Source organism: Nomascus leucogenys, chromosome 6, assembly GCF_006542625.1.
Source record: "Nomascus leucogenys isolate Asia chromosome 6, Asia_NLE_v1, whole genome shotgun sequence".
NCBI classification, from domain to species: Eukaryota; Metazoa; Chordata; class Mammalia; order Primates; family Hylobatidae; genus Nomascus; species Nomascus leucogenys.
Genome location: NC_044386.1, coordinates 57,514,248 through 57,534,218, shown reverse-complemented (window position 1 = coordinate 57,534,218; position 19,971 = coordinate 57,514,248). Strand labels below are relative to the sequence as shown.

The 19,971-nt window shown below is 41.1% G+C and overlaps 1 protein-coding gene across 3 annotated transcripts in view; it reads left to right on the top strand.

Moving 5' to 3' along the window:
• Window positions 1-19,971, top strand: part of WDR76 (WD repeat domain 76) — a 41,286-nt gene that overhangs the window by 11,047 nt on the left and 10,268 nt on the right. For all 3 annotated transcript variants that reach the window (XM_030814167.1, XM_030814168.1, XM_003266816.3), the window contains exons 5-10: window positions 1,678-1,801; window positions 4,470-4,571; window positions 4,729-4,772; window positions 5,965-6,118; window positions 13,081-13,239; window positions 19,532-19,749. In XM_030814167.1, coding sequence (XP_030670027.1) covers window positions 1,678-1,801; window positions 4,470-4,571; window positions 4,729-4,772; window positions 5,965-6,118; window positions 13,081-13,239; window positions 19,532-19,749 — 801 coding nt within the window. The remainder of the gene's footprint in view (window positions 1-1,677; window positions 1,802-4,469; window positions 4,572-4,728; window positions 4,773-5,964; window positions 6,119-13,080; window positions 13,240-19,531; window positions 19,750-19,971) is intronic.

Here is a 19,971-nt window from a genome sequence, read left to right as displayed (position 1 = left end):
TGGCACGATCTCGGCTCACTGCAACTTCCACCTCCCAGGTTTATGCCATTATCCTGCCTCAGTCTCCCAAGTAACTGGGACTATAGGTGCCCGCCACCATGCCTGGCTAATTTTTTGGATTTTTAGTAGAGATGGGGTTTCACCGTGTTAGCCAGGATGGTCTCGATCTCCTGACCTCATGATCCGCCTGCCTCGGCCTCCCAAAGTGCTGGGATTACAGGCGTCAGCCACTGTGCCCAGCCTATAGTTTCATTTTTATTTATTTTTTTGAGACAGAGTCTCGCTCTGTTGCCCAGGCTGGAGTACAGTGGTACGATCTTGGCTCACTACAGCCTCTGCCTCCTGGGTTCAAGAAATTCTCATGCCTCAGCCTCCTGAGTAGCTGGGATTACAAGTGCTCATGACCATGCTTGGCTAAATTTTGTATTTTTAGTAGATATGAGGTTTCGCCATGTTGGCCAGGCTGGTCTGGAACTCTGGACCTCAAGTGATCCGCCCGCCTCAGCCTCCCAAAGTGCTAGGATGACAGGTGTGAGCCACTGTGCCTGGCTATTGATTTATAGTTTTACTACCAATGAGTATATCCTTAAACACTGTATTGTTTAGCTTTGTCTTTTTTTGGTGTTCACATACAATATGCCTTTTTTGTATTCTGAGATTTTCTTATTTTGCTCATCTTTACGTATTTATGCTTTTAAATTTACCCATGTTGATGTGCACAGCTTTATTTCATTCTTTTTTTCTGCTATATGATATTCCACTGTATGAATGTACTACATTTTATTCCACTGTTGATGAACAATTGAGTTGTTATTTTTATTATGAAAAGTGCTGCTCCAAACATTCTTAAGTCTCTTAGTGCTTATGTATGGGAATTTCTTTAGGAGTAGATTTCTAGGAGGATTGTATGACAGCCCATATTATTCCATATACGCAGGTGTCTTTTTTGAGGATTAAATATGAGATGGAATGTTGACTACAGTTTTTAGTATATAGTGTACTTTCAATCAATAGTAGGTTTTACTAATTCTTGAACTAATGTGGACTATAGCTGATAATTTTTTATGTGAATTTTTGGAAATAATTTCAGAGGCTTCTCTTTCCCCAACATTTTAAAATGAATTACTTTTTTTAAAATGAAAAAACAGTGCCTAAAAAAATAGAGAATGTGTATTATTTAAAAAGTAAACTACAGTGTATGGAAGGGAATGCAGTGAAACGTTTAAGTTTCCTTCCTATTTTGGACTTTAGTTTTCCAGGCCTTTTCCCTAGAAGTAGTAGTTTTATGTGTATTCCTCCATAGGTAACCTCAGCATGTACAAATGTATGTGTATATGTAACCTTTTTGTAAACATGTACTGGACTTTGTTTTTGCTTTTTATAACCGAGGGTTCCTTTCAGCAGTGCATAAAGATCTATATCATTCTTTTTATGGCTGCATATTATTCTTTTAGATATGTATACCATAATTTAACAGACCTCACCTCCTTTTGATGAACATTTAGGTTTGTTTTTTCCATACTTCTTATTAAAATAATTGTGACCATGTATATATATATATCTATGCAATTTATAAATATGTCTGTGGGATATACTCCTAGAAATTTTCTCTTTAATATTAGTAAATATATTTTATTGTTTTGTGAATATAACATGAATTTTTCCCCACTCCTTTAGAAAGAAGCCTAAGAGAGAAAATGGGATTGGATGTAGAAGGTCAATGCGATTACTAAAAGTTGATCCTTCGGGAGTTTCATTACCAGCAACTCCAACACTGCCGACATTAGTAGCAGATGAAACTGTAAGAAAATGTGCAAATATAATATTTTAATGTAATAAAATACTGAAAAATTTGAAGTGTTGAAACTAGACTAAAAGTTCATTAAATTATGTTTAATTTTATATTTCATTAATACTTGAATGTTGTATGGTTTTGTTTTGTTTTGTTTTTTTGAGATGGAGTCTCACTCTGTTGCCCAGGCTGGAGTGCAGTGGCATGATCTTGACTCACTGCAACCCCCTCCTCCCGTGTTCAAGCAATTCTCCTGCCTCAGCCTCCCGAATAGCTGGGATTACAGGCACATGCCACCATACCTGGCTGATTTTTTATATTTTTGGTAGAGATGGGGTTTCACTATGCTGGCCAGGCTGGTCTTGAACTCCTGACCTGAAGTGATCTGCCTGCCTCGGCCTCCCAAAGTGCTGGGATTACAGGTGTGAGCCACTGTGCCCGGCCCATTTGTATGGTTTAATGAGTAAGATTTCAAAGTCGTAAAGACTGGATTGGATTCTGTATTTCTGCAGGACTTACCTGCTGTAGGATTGTGGGTGAGTTAATTAACCTTTCTGATCATTTCCCCATTAAAAAAATGTCAGCAATAATAGAACCCTCAGTAAATATGTACAATTTTATGTCAGTTTAAAAAAAAACCTCAGCTACTGTGAAGATAAATGAAATCGTATCTATAAAGTTTCTCACATATTAAGAGCTTAGTAATCAATAGAATATAGTTATTAATGTTAATAAATAATACGTGATAATGTGTAGTTTAATTTTAGTGAGTAGAGTTTTATTTAGCAAACATTTTCTAAATATTTTTTATTCAAGAACACCTATTTTTAATACTTTATATGTAAGTGTTTAATTGTAAATAGGAAGATAGCACTAATTAGGCTGGTGCTTTGGGAGCAAATTGCAAATCTAGGTGTTACGGGAAGCAGTGTAGAAGAGTAGCTTCAAATTTTTTTAAGCCTCAGCCCACAAGAAATATATTTATGGCCAGGTGTAGTGGTTCATATCTGTAATCCCAGCACTTTGGGAGGCTGAGGCAGGAGGACTGCTTGAACCCATAAGTTTGAGACCAGCCTAGGCAACATCAAGAGACCCTGTTCTTACAAAAAAAATACAAAAATTATCTGGGTGTGGTGGCATGTGCCTGTAGTCCCAGCTCCTCAGGAGGCTGAGGTGGGAGCATCACTTGAGACATTAATTAAAAAGAAGAAGAAAGAGAAATATATTTACATTGTAACCATTACACATATATGCAACTGAAACCACAGTTTGTCAAATGGCACTGCATGTGGTGCACTTTGGTATTTCTTCTTTTTTTTTTCTTTTTGAGACAGAGTCTCCCTCTGTCACCCAGCCTGGAGTGCAGTGGCACAGTCTCGGTTCACCTCAACTTCTGCCTCCCGGGTTCAAGTGATTCTCATGCCTCAGCCTCCAGAGTAGCTGGGACTACAGGCGTGTGCCACCACGCCTGGCTAATTTTTTTTTTTTTTTTGAGACAGAGTCTTGCTCTGTTGCTTAGGCTGGAGTGTGGTGGCGCGATCTCGGCTCACTGCAAGCTCCACCTCCCGGGTTCATGCCATTCTCCTGGCTCAGCCTCCCGAGTAGCTGGGACTATAGGCGCCCACCACCACACCTGGCTAATTTTTTTGTGTTTTTAGTAGAGACGGGGTTTCACCGCGTTAGCCAGGATGGTCTCTATCTGACCTCGTGATCTGCCCGCCTCGGCCTCCCAAAGTGCTAGGATTACAGGCGTGAGCCACTGCGCCCGGCCCACGCATGGCTAATTTTTGTATTTTTAGTAGAAATGGGGTTTCGCCATGTTGGCCAGGCTGGTCTGGAACTTCTGGCCTCAAGCTATTTGCCTGCCTCGGACTCCCAAAGTGCTGGGATCACAGGTGTGAGCCATGTACCTGGCCTGGTATTTCTATTCTATTTTCATTCACTAAAACAAATTGCTAGTTGTGACATATTAACATGATTTCTCACCCATTAATTGGTTACAAACTGTTTAAAAAAATACTAATGTAAGTATAATACTGAGTAATGATTTAAGATAATCTGAGTCAATTCTCAGCTTCTCCAGTTATTGGCTGTGTGACGTCGAGCAAGTTAACTCCTCTTAAGTTTCTGGGTTTTTTTGTTTTGTTTTTTTTGAGATGGAGTCTTGCGCTGTTGCCCAGGCTGGAGTGCAATAGCGCAGTCTTGGCTCACTGCAACCTCCACCACCTGGGTTCACACGATTCTCCTGCCTCAGCCTCCTGAGTAGCTGGGATTACAGGTGCCTGCCACCACGCCCAGCTAATTTTTGTATTTTTAGTAGAGATGGGATTTCACCATATTAGCCAGGCTGGTCTCGAACTCCTGACCTCGTGATCTGCCTGCCTCGGCCTGCCAAAGTGCTGGGATTACAGACTCTAAGTTTCAATCCACTGTCTTTAAAATGTGATACCTCATTCGCTAGGTTGTTGAGAGGATTAAATGAGATAATACGTTATTACTTTATAGTGTACATGGCATTTGTTTATTGAACAATTATTTTGAATGTCCATGATATGCCACCATTACTGTTGATGTTGAAAGTTAAGTTGTGGGGAAAACAGACAAATACCCTTGTCCTCCTTGTGTTTACATTCTAGGGCAGGGAGCCCAACAAATAACTTTTTATTTTTTATAACAGCCTTTGTTACCTCCTGGGCCTTTAGAAATGACTTCTGAAAATCAAGAAGACAACAATGAACGATTTAAAGGATTTCTGCAGACATGGGCAGGAATGAGCAAGGTATCACTTGGGAAGGCTAATAGCCTTTAGAATCATCTGTTAAGGAAATATATATATACATATATATGCATATATATATATACGTATATACGTTTATATATATATGTAGAAATATATATATATTAACTTAGTTCTTTGATCTCTCCCAATGTTTCAGCCAAGTAGTAAGAACACTGAGAAGGGGTTATCTAGCATTAAAAGGTAAGTTGAAATTCCCTGTGTTTCCTTTATATTTTTTGAGATGTTTGAGTTATAAAGACTATACACCATTTTAGGGAATTTTGAAAGTGAGATGAAATGTTTCCACCCTAACAACTGTTGTTTTTGTGTATTTCCTCTCAAGTGTTGTCATATACAATACCACTAGGATATAAGCTTCATGAGGGCACTTCATGAGGTTATTTCAATAACCGGAACAGTGCCTGGCACATAATATATGTTCAATGTTGAATAAATGAGTGAATCCACATACATTTTTACTATATGTTGTAATGTATATACAATTTTGCATTACACTTTTTTCTTTTTCTTTTTTTTTTGTTTTTTTTGAGACAAGATCTCCCTCTATTGCTTAGGCTGCAGTGCAGTGGCACTATCTTGGCTCACTGCAACCTCTGCTTCCTGGGCTCAAATGATCCTCCCACCTCAGCCTCCCAAGTAGCTTGGACTACAGGCGTGCACCATCACATCTCACTAATTTTTGTATTTGTAGAGATGAGATTTTGCTGTGTTGCCCAGGTTGGTCTTGAACACCTGGGCTCAAGTGAGCCGTCTGCCTTAGACTCCCAAAGTGCTGGAATTACAGGTGTGAGCCAGTGTGCCTGGCCTGCATTATGTTTTTTTCATTTGTGGTTGCATGTTACTAGCGTCTTTAAAATTATTGAATAATTATAAAATTCCATTGGGTAGAAGGAGTTCACTTCTCCTCCTACCTGCTTGGTATTTGCGGTTGTTTTCTATTTAGCTTTGTGTGTTTGTTGAAGTATATCGATATGATAGTGGATTATTTCTTTAGGTTAGATTTCCACAAGTGAGATTAATGCGTCAAATATTGTGAACATTTTTATGGCTTTTAGTACACATTGCCGAATTGTTTCTCAAAGGTCTTTTTTTTTTCTTCTGAAAATTTTATATGAAATTACTCTTCCATTAGCAATATGTGTGAGTATGTGTATTTAACTGCAGCCTACCAGCTTTTGGTGTTATTAAAATTATCAAGGCTAATTTAAAAAGTCAAAGAGTATTGCTTAATTTGATTTCCTTGGTTACCAGGAGATTGAATAGTTCGCATATTTATTTGCTAATTGTGATTTTTCTTTTTGAATAATCTTTTACTTATTTTGACTATTGAGATTGGTTTTACTTACAAAATTTAACTTTGTAATTTTCTTAGCTACAAAGGCAATTTAAATGGCATGGTCATTAGTGAAGATACTGTTTACAAAGTTACCACAGGCCCAATATTCTCTATGGCTCTCCACCCATCAGAAACTAGAACTTTAGTAGCAGTTGGGGCCAAGTTTGGGCAAGTTGGACTTTGTGATTTGGTAAGTTATTAAATTTCTTGAATATATTATAGTTTGACTAAAGCAAACAGTCTGGAAGAGAATAGGCTAGAGCCATGTGTTTATAAATGTTGCGTGAGACTTACAGTTTTGGGCTTTATGATGCTTTATGATTCCAAATTTTAGAAATCTGGAGGAATTTAAATTTGCTTTATAGAACTTTAATATTTTTAGCTTGAATATCATTAACCATCTGGTCATAAATTAACTGCCAGAAAACTTTGTTACACTTTGTGTGATCTTTTCACATATACATTTAAAGTGGCCGGGCGCGGTGGGTCACACCTGTAATCCCAGCACTTTGGGAGGCTGAGGTGGTCGGATCACCTGAGGTCAAGAGTTCGAGACCAGCCTGGCCAACATGGTGAAACCCTGTCTCTACTAAAAAATACAAAAATTAGCTGGGCGGGGTGGTAGGTGCCTGTAATCCCAGCTACTCAGGAGGCTGAGGCGGGAGAATTGCCTGAACCCAGGAGACGGAGGTTGGAGTGAGTCGACACTGTGCCATCCAGCCTGGGCGATAGAGTAAGACTTCATCTCAAAAAAAAAGAAAGAAAAGAAAGGGCTGGGAACAGTGGCTCACGCCTGTAATCCCAGCACTTTGGGAGGCCGAGGCAGGCGGATCATGAGGTCAGGAGATCGAGACCGTCCTGGCTAACACAGTGAAACCCTGTCTCTACTAAAAAACCCCGTCTCTACTAAAAATACAAAAAATTAGCCGGGCGTGGTTGCAGAGGGAGACTCTGTATCAAAAAAAAAATCGAAGTTTAGTTTTCTTTTTTTGGACAGGGAGTCTTGCTCAGTCGCCCAGGCTGGAGTGCAGTGGCATGATCTCGGCTCACTGCAAGCTCCGCCTCCTGGGTTCACGCCATTATCGTGCCTCAACCTCTCGAGTAGCTGGGACTACAGGCGCCCGCCACCATGCCCGGCTAATTTTTTCTATTTTTAGTAGAGATGGGGTTTCACCGTGGTCTTGATCTCCTGACCTCGTGATCTGCCTGCCTTGGCCTCCCAGAGTGCTGGGCTTACAGGCGTAAGCCACCGCGCCCAGCCTGAAGTTTAGTTTTCTAGTTGTGTTTAAAATATGCTCTGCTATGGTTTGAATGCTTTTGTCTCCCCCAAAATTCGTATGTTGAAATACTAATCCCTATGGTATTAGGAGGTAGGACCTTTGGGAGGTGATTAGGTCATGAATAAGATTAGTGCCCTTATAAAAGAAACCCAAGAGGGACCACTGTCCCTTCTACCATGTGAGGACACAGCTAGAAGGCACCAACTATGAACCAGAAAGTAGGCCCTTACCAGACACTGAATGAACTGGAACCTTGATCTTGGTCTTCCTAGTCGCCAGGACTATGAGAAATAAAATGCTGCTGTGGATAAGTCACTCAGTTTATGGTATGTTGTTTTAGCATCCCAAATGGACTAAGAAACAGTTTCTAAGCTATATCAAAATATCTTCCCAGGGACCTGCTTTGGAATGATTTTAGTCATCTTTGATGAGTCAGAAATAGATACTGAATTCCATTCATTGTGCATATGATTCTGCATGAAATGCTGTCTGTTGTTACAAAATTGAGAAAAATCAAGTTAATGTTCTCTGAATTTATTTTCTTATTGGGGAAGAAGACCAAAGACATGAAAAATGCCATAAAGACAATTAATGAAGATGAAGAAACAGTGGTGACTTGAAGTTGGTTGGGGTTTATAAACAAAATTTGCAAGCCTGAAGACAGAAACCAAGTTCTTATTTGGGCATCATAGATTCTCCCTTATTTTGATAAGATGTGAGTGGGGATAGGAGGTGATAAGATTTAGCAAAGAAAACTGAAGCAAAAAAGTGGGAAGAAGATCAGGATAGTATGTAGAAGCCAAGAGATGAGTTTGAAGGATGGGAGGTTGGCAGAGCCTTTTGCAGAGAAGTTAAAAGAATGGAGAAAAGGCCATTGATTTTGAAAATAGGGTACCATTAGTGAGTTGAGAGAATAGCTTTGACAGTGAGGTAAGTAAGGAACAAAGGCTTTAGGAGATTTAGGAAGTACGGGGGTAATGAAAGAACTGGAGAAGCAATGGATAGAGACTACTGTTCCCCCCGGCTCCGCCCCAAGATACGGTCCCACTCTGTTGCACAGGCTGGAGTGCAGTGGCATGATCATAGCTAACTGCAGCCTCAACTTCCCAGGCTCAAGCAATTCTCCACCTCAGCTTCCTGAGTAGCTGGGACTATGGTCATGTGCCACCACACCTGGCTAATTTTTTTATTTTTTGTAGAGATAGGGGTCTCACTCTGTTGCCTAGGCTCATCTCAAACTCCTGAGCTCAAACACTCCACCTGCTTCAGCCTCCCAAAGTGCTGGGATTACAGGTGTGAGCCACCACACCCATCTGAGACTACTTTTTGAGGAATTTTGGAAAGGAAAAATTGAAAATTAGCATGATTAAATGAAGATATTTTTTGGATGGGTTGATCTGTGTAGAATTTAAGTCATACCATAAAAATCCTTTTTTCATATCTTTCCTGATGACTCCAAAAATCTGTATTATGGTCGGACGCGGTGGCTCACGCCTGTAATCCCAGCACTTTGGGAGGCCAAGGTTTGGTGGATCACCTGAGGTCTGGAGTTCAAGACCAGCCTGACCAACATGATGAAATCCCATCTCTACTAAAGATACAAAATTAGCCTGGCATGGTGGCACATGCCTGTAATCCCAGCTACTTGGGAGGCTGAGGCAGGAGATTTGCTTGAACACAGGAGACGGAGGTTGCAGTGAGCTGAGATGGCGCCATTGCACTCCAGCCTGGGAAGCGAGCAAAAGGCCACCTCAAAAAAAAAAAAAAAAAAAAATCTGTATTACTAGGTCTCTGTAGTCCAGTATCTTCATCAACCTAATTTTCCAGGACATTTGGCAATCTCATTAACAGATTTAGCAAGTCTAAAAGTAATATTATCTTGTCTATCCTGTGCTCACAATTTCCCCAGTTTTTTAAAAAAATAGCTTCATTGAGGTAATAATTTACCTATCATAAAATCCTATTTAAAAAATGTAAAATTCAGTGCTTTTTTTTTTCTTTTTTTTTTTTTTTTTGAGATGGGAGTCTTGCTCTGTCACCCAGGCTGGAGTGCTGTGGTATGATCCCAGCTCACTGCAATCTCTGCCTCCTGGGTTCAGGTGATTCTCGTGCTTCAGCCTCCTGAGTAGCTGGGATTACAGGTGCTCGCTGCCACACCCGGCTAATTTTTTCTTTTTTTCTTTTTTTTTGAGATGAGTCTTGCTCTGTCGCCCAGGCTGGAGTGCAGTGGTGTGATCTCTGCTCACTGCAACCTCCGCCTCCTGGGTTCAAGCAGTTCTCTGCCTCAGCCTCTCAAGTGGCTGGGATTACAGGCGTCCGCTACCACGCTCGGCTAATTTTTTTGTTTTTTTAGTAGAGATGGGGTTTCATCATCTTGGCCAGGCTGATCTTGAACTCCTGACCTTGTGATCCACCCGCCTTGGCCTCCCAAAGTGCTGGGTTTACAGGCATGAGTCACCGTGCCCAGCCTAATTTTTGTATTTTTTGTAGAGATGAGGCTTCTCCGTGTTGGCCAGGCTGATCTCGAACTCCTGACCTCAAGTGATTCACCTGCCTTGGCCTCCCAGAGCTGGGATTACAGGCGTGAGCCACTGTGCCTGGCCTCAGTGGTTTTTAATAAGTTTACTCAGTTGTTTAATTATCATAGTCTGGTTTTAGAACATTTTCATCATCCCTATAAGATCCCTCATGCTGGCTGGGTGCAGTGGGTCATGCCTATAATTCCAGCGCTTTGGGAAGTCGAGGCAGGAGGATCGCTTAAGCCCACTAATTCGAGACCTGCCTAGGTGACATAGTGAGACGCCTGTCTCTTAAAAAAAAAAAAAAAAAAAGCTGGGTGTGGTAGTGTGTGCCATTAGTCCCAGCTACTCAGGAAGTTGAGCTGGGAAGATCACCTGAGCCCAAGGAGGTTGAGGCTGCAGTGAGCCATGATTGTGCCACTGTACTCCAGGCTGGATTGACAGAGTGAGACCCTATCTCAAAAAAAAAAAAAAAAAAAAAAAAAAAAATTCACTTACTGCAATAAGAAAGAAGCAGAACCTAATGTAGTATACTTCAAAAACTAGCTACCAAGGAGAGAAACAAATCCTGTAGCAGAGTTAGGGGACAGCATGATTTAGCTTCTGCCCTGCCCCGTGTGCAGAATCTATACTGGTAAATTGACCAAATCCTGAGAATTTTCTATATTATCAAAAGTAGAGAGAAGCACATTGGGTATTCTGATTTTCCCTCTTTTGAATGAGGAATGGGGAAATAGTTGCTGGGGGAAAATCAGGAAAAATAGAAGAAGTAGGGACAGTGAATAGTAGAACTGATTGTCTTCAAAGGAAGTTTTCTTGGCCCATGGGAGTGGTAACACCCTCCACCGCCATACAAGTAGGTGGTATGAATCCTGGTATAAAATAATGAACAAGGCCAGGTGCAGTGGCTCACGCCTGTAATCCCAACACTTTGGGAGGCTGAGGCAGGTGAATCACCTGAGGTCAGGAGTTCGAGATCAGCCTGGCTAACTAACATGATGAAACCCTGTCTCTACTAAAAATACAAAATTAGCTGGGTATGGTGATGTGCACCTGTAATCCCAGCCACTTGGGAAACTAAGGCAGGAGAACTGCTTGAACCCGGGAGGCAGAGGTTGCAGTGAGCCGGCATTGCGCCACTGCACTCCAGCCTGGGCGACAGAGTTGAGACTCTGGTTTTATTTTTTATTTTTATTTTTTTTGAGACAAAACTGCATTTCAGATTACCTGCTGTCTCAACATGGTGAAACCCTGTCTCCACTAAAAATACAAAAATTAGCCAAGCATGGTGGTGGGTGCCTGTAATCCCAGCGACTCAGGAGGCTAAGACAGGAGAATCGCTTGAACCTGGGAGGTGCAGGTTGCAGTGAGCTGAGATCGTGCTGCTGCACTCAAGCCTGGGTGACAGAGTGAGACTCCATCTCAAAAAAAAAAAAAAAAAAAAAAAAAAAAAAGACTGTTGGAGGAAGAGTAAGAACAATATTCTCAAATCAATATAAATTATCTAAAATTAACAATTTAAAAAATAAAAAGCATAATGACTTCAATTGCTTTTTGTTTTATACTTTTGCCATTGTAGAAGATAATGTTTCTGTAAATACTTGAAATTCCAAAATTCCTTTAGCTTCATTTTCTTATATTATTTTGACAGATTTATGTGTACCTATACAGATAGAATGATAGAGAAGAAATTTTAAAAAAGGACCATGCTATATATGCCATTTTAAATCACATTAAATTTAACTATTAAGATGTCTATAATCTCAGTATTTTAATGATAATTTTGGTTAATTTTAGATTTGGAATGATTTTTTTTTTTTTTTTTTTTTTGAGACAGAGTCTCGCTTTGTTGCCCAGGCTGGAGTTCAGTGGTGCGATCTTGGCTCACTGCAACCTCTGCCTCCCTGGTTCAAGCAATTCTTTGCCTCAGCCTCCCAAGTAGCTGGAATTACAGGCGTCTGCCACCACACCAGGCTGATTTTTGTATTTTTAGTAGAGATGGGGTTTCACCATCTTGGCCAGGCTGGTCTTGAATTCCTGACCTCGTGATCCACCCACCTCAGCCTCCCAAAATGCTGGGATTACAGGTGAGCCACCGCGCCTGGCCTGGAGTGATTTTTTTAAAACTTTCATCTTTGTGCATTTCTGCATTGTTTGAGTTCTTTATAACAAGAGAAAATTTTATTTTTCTAGAAAACAAATGCTATAAACAAATATGTCAGTCGTTTCTAACTCTGGTAACAGGAAGAGTATGTGTGATTATAATAATTTTTTTCTCTTTTTTCTCTTAAAGAATATTTCTCTCCATTTTAAAATTTAAAGTAAAAAAACAAAAATGCTTGATCATTTCAGAGTAGACTAAGCCAGATTTAGAGGTGATTCTTTGTCTGCTTCATAATATGCCATATGGCGTAGAAACATAACTTAACTTGATCTGAAAAGTGACTTCTCAGGAGTTGGCAATCCAGTTGTGGAAAGGATAGTCCTTAGGAGTAGGTATATTATTATGGAAATTCAAATACATGCATTTTTATGGTGTTATTTTTTTATTTTATTTTATTTATTTATTTTTTTGAGGTGGAGTCTCGCTCTGTCACCCAGGCTGGAGTGCAGTGGTGGGATGTTGGCTCACTGCAAGCTCCACCTCCCAGGTTCACGCCATTCTCCTGCCTTAGCCTCCTGAGTAGCTGGGACTACAGGTGCCAGCCACCACGCCCGGCGAATTTTTTGTATTTTTAGTAGAGACAGAGTTTCACCATGTTAGCCAGGGTAGTCTCGATCTCCTGACCTCGTGATCCGCCTGCCTTGGCCTCCCAAAGTGCTAGGATTACAGATGTGAGCCACTGCGCCCGGCCATTTTTATGGTGCATTTAGAGGACAAAGTATGTTTAAAACTATTATCTTTGTCCCAGGAGCAAATACCTTATGAAAATTATGCTGAGAATGAGTAAGTTAATATTATACAGAAGAAGCCTGCTGTAGAAGCAAAGTGGTAAGGTACTAATACTGTTTTAGTTAGCAATTATACCATGTGTGAAATAGAGTAGATTTCTCATTTCCTGAGGATTTTATAAACTGACAGTAATATATAAACTAGTTTGTTAGTTACAGAAAGCTGGTCACTGTTAAAATTAATGTGACTTGGTATTGTTGGATTGAAAACTAGAAAAAAGCTAATGACAAGATAAAGTTTCTCGTTCTGACTTTGTGACGGGGAGAGTGGTTACGATTATAGATTAAGAAAAGACTCAATATAATCCAGTGTAAATTCTTTAATGACATAATAGCATAGCAAAAGTCACTACTTTTCACTAGTTTTTTTTTCTCTCCCCTCACCCCCAACTGTCTTCCAGACCCAGCAACCTAAAGAAGATGGAGTTTATGTTTTTCATCCTCATAGTCAGCCAGTTAGCTGTCTTTACTTCTCACCCGCCAATCCGGCCCACATACTGTCACTGAGCTATGATGGCACGTTACGCTGTGGGGATTTTTCCAGGGCTATTTTTGAAGAGGTAAATGTTAATGTGTTTACATGCTGACTTCAGATGATATTCTAGATTCTTTATGAAATGCCACATGAATAATTATTATACCAATTGGGAGAACTGGTATAGCAGAAGGACTTTGAGAACTACGCTGCCTAAGTTCAAATCCCAGATCATCTGTTACTAGTTGTGTGACCTTGACAAGTTGCTTAACCTTGTTGTGCCTCACTTTCCTTAGCTGTTAAATGGGATTTAACAGGACTGACCTTATAGGGTTGTCATGAGAATTTAATGAGTTTATGCAGATAAAGTACTTAGAACAGAGCCTGGCACATAGTATGTGTTTGCGCTTGTTAAATTTCTTTTTTTTTTCTCTCCCAAAGCTTTTAAATAAAATAACTTACTCTTCTATTTTTAGGCATAAGACTTGTACTTAGCTGGGTGTGGTGGCTCATGCTTGTAATCTCAGCACTTTGGGAAGCCAAGGTGGGAGGCTCACTTCAGGCCAGGAGTTCCAGACCAGCTGGGCAACATGGCGAGACCTTGTCTCTACAAAAAATAAAAAATATTAGCTGAGCTTGGTGGTGTGTGCCTATAGTCTCAGCTACTCAGGAGGCTGAGGTGGGAGGATCACTTGAGCCCAGGAGTTCAAGATCAGCCTGGGCAACATAGTAAGACCTTGTCTCTAAAAAAATTATCTTGGTGTGGTGGCATGTGCCTGTAGTCACAGCTACTGAGGAGGCTGAGGTGTGAGGATTACTTGAGCCCAGGAGATTGAGGCTGTAGTAAGGCCGTGATCACATACATCATTGCACTTCAGCCTGGGTGACAGAGTGAGACCCTCTCTCAAAATAAGACATCTTCTACTTAATGTTTAAAACAAACATATCATTTGAGATGAACTTTCAGATTTGCTTAACTGTATCAGATTGCCTCAGTAAGATAAGTCAAGCTGAACTTTTTTATTTTATTTTTTTTGAGATGGAGTTTCACTCTCGTCACCCAGGCTGGAGTGCAGTGGCGCGATTTCGGCTAACTGCAACTTCTGCCTCCTAGGTTCAAGCAATTCTTCTGCCTCAGCCTCCTGAGTAGCTGGGATTACAGGCACCCATCACCATGCCCGGGTAATTTGTTGTTGTTGTTGTTGTTGTTTTTGTTGTTGTTGTAGAGATGGAGTCTCACTCTGTCGCCCAGGCTGGAGTGCAGTGGCGTGATCTCGGCTCACTGCAACCTCCACCTCCCAGATTCAAGCGATTCTCCTGCCTCAGCCTCCTGAGTAGCTGGGACTACAGGCGCGTGCCACCACGCCAAGCTAATTTTTGTATTTTTAGTAGAGATGGGGTTTCAACATGTTGGCCAGGCTGGTCTCGAACTCCTGACCTTGTAATCCACCCGCCTCAGCCTCCCAAAGTGCTGGGATTACAGCGTGAGCCACCATGCCTGGTCAGATTTGCCTATTCTGGACATTTCATATAAATGAAATCATACAATTTGTGGTCTTTTGTGACTGTTTTCTTTTTTTTTTTTTTTTTTTTTTTTTTGAGACGGAGTCTCGCTCTGTCACCAGGCTGGAGTGCAGTGGCGCGATCTCGGCTCACTGCAGGCTCCGCCCCCCGGGGTTCACGCCATTCTCCTGCCTCAGCCTCCCGCGTAGCTGGGACTACAGGCGCCTGCCACCTCGCCCGGCTAATTTTTTGTATTTTTAGTAGAGACGGGGTCTCACCGTGTTAGCCAGGATGGTCTCGATCTCCTGACCTTGTGATCCGCCCGCCTCGGCCTCCCAAAGTGCTGGGATTACAGGCGTGAGCCACCGCGCCCGGCCGACTGTTTTCTTTAACAAAATGTATTCAAAGTTCATCCATGTTGTAGCCGTGTTATCAGTACTTCATTCCTTTTTATGGCTGCATAATATGCCATTGTATGGGTATTCCACATTTTATTCATCTGTTCATCTTTTGATGAACATTTGTGTTTCTATTCTTTCTTTATATATTTATTTTTGAAACAGAGTCTCGCTCTTGTTGCCCAGGCTGCAGTGCAGCAGTACAATCTTGGCTCACTGCAACCTCTGCCTCCTGGGTTCACGCCATTCTCCTGCCTCATCCTCCTGAGTAGCTGGGATTACAGGCACGTGCCACCACACCTGGCTAATTTTTGTATTTTTAGTAGAGACAGGGTTTCACCATGTTGGCCAGGCTGGTCTTGAACTCCTGACCTCAGGTGATCCACCCACCTTGGCCTCCCAAAGTCTTGGGATTACAGGTGTGAGCCACCATGCCTGGCCTTACTTATTTTTATTTTTTGAGATGGGGGGTCTCACTCTGTCACTCCAGCTGGAGTGAAGTGGCTTGATCTCAGCTCACCGCAGCCTCTGCCTCCTGGGCTCAAGTGATCTCCCACCTAAGCCTCCTGAGTAGCTGGAACTATAGGCATGTGTCACTATGCTTGGCTAATTTTTGTATTTTTAGTAGAGATGGTGTTTTGCCAAGTTGTCCAGGCTGGTCTCAAACTCCTGAGCTCAAGTGATCCGCTCACCTTGGCCTTCCAAAGTGCTGGTATTACAGGCATGAGCCGCTGTGCCCAGCTGTAACTTGTATTTCAATAAGCCTGACTTTAAAACAATAGGTGGAGAACTCCTATAGCTTAATTAAAAAAGCTAACCCAATTAAAAAATGGGCAAAGGATCTGAATAAACATTTCTTTAAAGAAACACAAATGGCACTGGGTGCGGTGGCTCACCCCTCTAATACCAGCACTTTGGGAGGCCGAGGCGGGTGGATCACCTGAGGTCAGGAGTTTGAGACCAGCCTGGCCAACATGGTGAAACCCCATCTCTACTAAAAATACAAAAATTAGCCAGGCTGGTGGCGGGAACCTGTAGTCCCAGCTACTTGGGAGGCTGAGGCAGGAGAATCGCTTGAACCTGGGAGGTGGAGTCTGCAGTGAGCTGAGATCGCGCCACTGCAGTCCAGCCTGGGCGACACAGCGAGACTCTGTCTCAAAAAAAAAAAAAAAAAACCACAAATGGCAAATAAGCACATGAAAAGATTCTAAGCATCATTATTCATTAGGGAAATGCAAATCACAGTGAGATACCACTTTACACTCACTAGGATAACTGTACTTGCCAGTAATAAAAAGTGTTGGCAATGATGTGGAAAAATTGAAACCCTCATATTTTGAGAATTGGTATGTAAAATGGTAAAGTTGGTTGGGGAAAGTTTGACAGTTCCTTAAATGTTAAACAGAGTTACCATATGACCTAGCAGTATCCCTCCTAGGTATACACCCAAGAGAAATGAAAGCACATGTCCACACAAAAACTTGTACAGGAATGTTCATACCAGCGTTATTTGCAATAATACAAAGAATAGGCTGGGCACGGTAGCTCACACCTGTAATCTCAGCACTTACGGAGGCCGAGGAGGGTGGATCATTTGAGCTCAGGAGTTCAAGACCAGCCTGGCCAACATCGTGAAACCGCACCTCTACTAAGAATACAAAATTGGCCAGGCGCGGTGGCTCACGCCTGTAATTCCAGCACTTTGGGAGGCCGAGGCGGGCGGATCACGAGGTCAGGAGATCGAGACCATCCTGGCTAACACGGTGAAACTCCGTCTCTACTAAAAATACAAAAAATTAGCCAGGCGTGGCAGCGGGCGCCTGTAGTCTCAGCTACTCGAGAGGCTGAGGTAGGAGAATGGCGTGAACCCGGGAGGCGGAGCTTGCAGTGAGCCTAGATAGCGCCACTGCAGTCCGGCCTGGGCGAAAGAGCAAGACTCTCAAAAAAAAAAAAAAAATTAGCCGGGCGTGGTAGCGTGCGCCTGTGGTCCCAGCTACTCGGGAGGCCTGAGGCATGAGAATCACTTGAACCTGGGAGGCTGAGGCTGCAGTAAGCCGAGATCGTATCACTGCGCTCCAGTCTGGGTGACAGAGGGAGACTAAAAAAAAAAAAAAAAAAAAAGTTACACATGGTACAATTTACCACTTGAGGTGTATAATTCTGTGAGTTTTGGTGAATTGTGTACACGTGTGTAACTATCATAATCAAGATATAGAGCTGGGTGCAGTGGCTCACACCTGTAATCCCAGCACTTTGGGAGGCCAAGGCGGGTGGATCACTTGAGGTGAGGAGTTCGAGACCAGCCTGGCCAACATGGTGAAACCCCATCTCTACTAAAAACACAAAAAATTAGACGGGCATGGTGGCTCACGCCTATAATCCCAGCTACTCAGGCTAGGCGAGGGAGAATCACTTGAACCTAGGAGGCGGAGGTTGCAGTGAGCCAAGATTGCGCCATTGTACTCCAGTCTGCATGACAGAGTGAGACTTCATCTCAAAAAAAAAAAAAAAAAAAAAATTCCATTTCCCTCAAAATTACGTCATGACCTTTTGTAGTCATTCTCCTCCCAATGCCTGCAATCCCTGGCAACTACTGATGTGATTACTGTCCCTATAATTTTTGCCTTTTCCTGAATGTTAAGCAGTTGGAATTATATGATTTGTAGCCTTTTGTATCTGGCTTTTACCTAGGGTAACACTTTTAAGGTTCATTCATGCTATTGCATATATTCGTAATTTGTTTCAGATACAACTGACTAAACAGTTACCTTATACTAGGCACTATCTTGAGTGTGCTTTATATACATCATTATGCCTTTTAACACCCTAGAAAACGAGTAATGTTATTGCATTTAACAGGTGAAAAAACTGAGGCAGAGAGGTTTATGAGGTTGCTCAAGGACATAGATGGCAGAACAAGAATTTACACCAGGATTTGTGTGACTCCAAAGCCCCTGCTCTTAGCCATTTAAATATTGAGTATGCCAAGTTTTCATTTGTATATATTGGTCTTTTTGTGGGGTGTGAAGGTTGTGATGCCTTTAACATATTAATTTATTCTTAGTTTATAATGCTTGTTTTTAAAACTAAAAATCAGAAGTTCATGATTCAACAATACGAATTGTGGTCATTCCCTCTTAGTTGACAGGAAGATTTATTTTTTATTCTTTATGTGCATGAGTCCTAAACTCAAAGTGATTGCAATGTGGATTACATGTGATTAAAAACTTAATAACATGCTTATGATATAGCCGGGTGTGGTGGCGCACACATGTAATCTTAGCTACTTGGGAGGCTGAGGCAGGAGAATCACTTGAAGCCAGGAGGCGGAGATTGCATTGAGCCGAGATCATGCCACTGTACTCCAGCCTGGGCAACAGAATGAGACTCTGTCTCAAAAAAAAAAAGCTCATGATAAATTATTTACAGTAAATCAGATATGAAAGTAAATCTGCCTGTTCTTCATTCCCATTATCCACAAGTAACTGTTGTTGCATATCTCAAGTATGCTTCCACAAAGTACACCTATGCTTACAAGCATATAGTTACACATTTTTTTCTCCTCTTCTTTATACTAATGGCTTCATACTAATATACATAGCCTTTTGCACGTCTTTTCACTTAATAGTATATCTTGGACAGTTAATACTATAAAACTACCTTATTCTTTTTAGCATTGCATGGTATTTCAAAGTAGAGGTGGACCATCATTTATTTAACCAGATCTCTCTTGGTGGATATTTATGTTGCTTCTTATTGCTATTATAAGCAATCTTGCAGCAGACATTGTTATAGATCTCTTAGTGAAATTACTGGGTCAAAAAGTATAAGCATTAAACATTTTGATAGATGTAGCCTGATTAACTGTCAAAAAATGTATATATTTACTCTTCTGCTGAGAGTAGGTGAGCATTCAGCTGTGTGTCTTGGACTTGGTTGGCAAAGTTACTTTGCATATTAAAATATAATTTCAATTGGGTAGAATTCAGATTCAGTTCTTTTCTGTTAAGTTTCACAGGGTAGATCTGGAACTGAGGTTTTTTGGATTGAGAGATTTGGGATGTAGCCCTGACATGGGTAGATGGGCCATTTAATTGTAGACACAGCTGATCAGTGCCTTTGTTTCTTTCTTTCTTTTTTTTTTTTTAATTTTCAGTTAGAAGGAATAAGTTCTAATGTTCAGTAGCAGAATAGGGTAACTATAGTTAACAGCAGCGTATTGTATATTTTAAAATAGCCAGAAGAGAGGACTTGAAATGTTCCCAACACATAGAAATGATAAATATTGAAGGTAATGGACACCCCAAATACCCTGACTGTGTTTCCATTATGTCCTGTGCATCTGATGGGGATGATGAGAGGATAAATCAGGTTATTTGGGTAAAGTGTTTTATAACCCTTTTACCAAAGAATTTGTGCTTTGGCTTTCTTTACAAGAAGAGTGTGATATAAGCTGATTGTTACTTATATTCTTAGGTGTATAGAAATGAAAGAAGTAGCTTTTCCTCCTTCGACTTCTTGGCAGAAGATGCCTCCACTTTAATAGTAGGACACTGGGATGGAAATATGTCACTGGTGGATAGACGGACACCTGGAACTTCTTATGAGAAACTTACCAGTTCTTCTATGGGAAAAATAAGAACTGTTCATGTCCACCCAGTGCATAGACAGTATTTTATCACTGCCGGATTGAGGTATGGTCTTTATAAGACTTTATGACTTAGACCTTTTAATGTCACAATTACATGGTTTAGTTTGGTTGTCAAAGATATTGTAATAAAATATTACAAAAGGTATTACTTTTGTAATACCCAAAGGCCAAGTAATTTTCCTTTCTATACTGATTGAGACTTGAGTGATTTTTTTTGAAAATGAGAGATTCTTTTAGATTTAATAAATAGTGAAAAAGCCGAAAG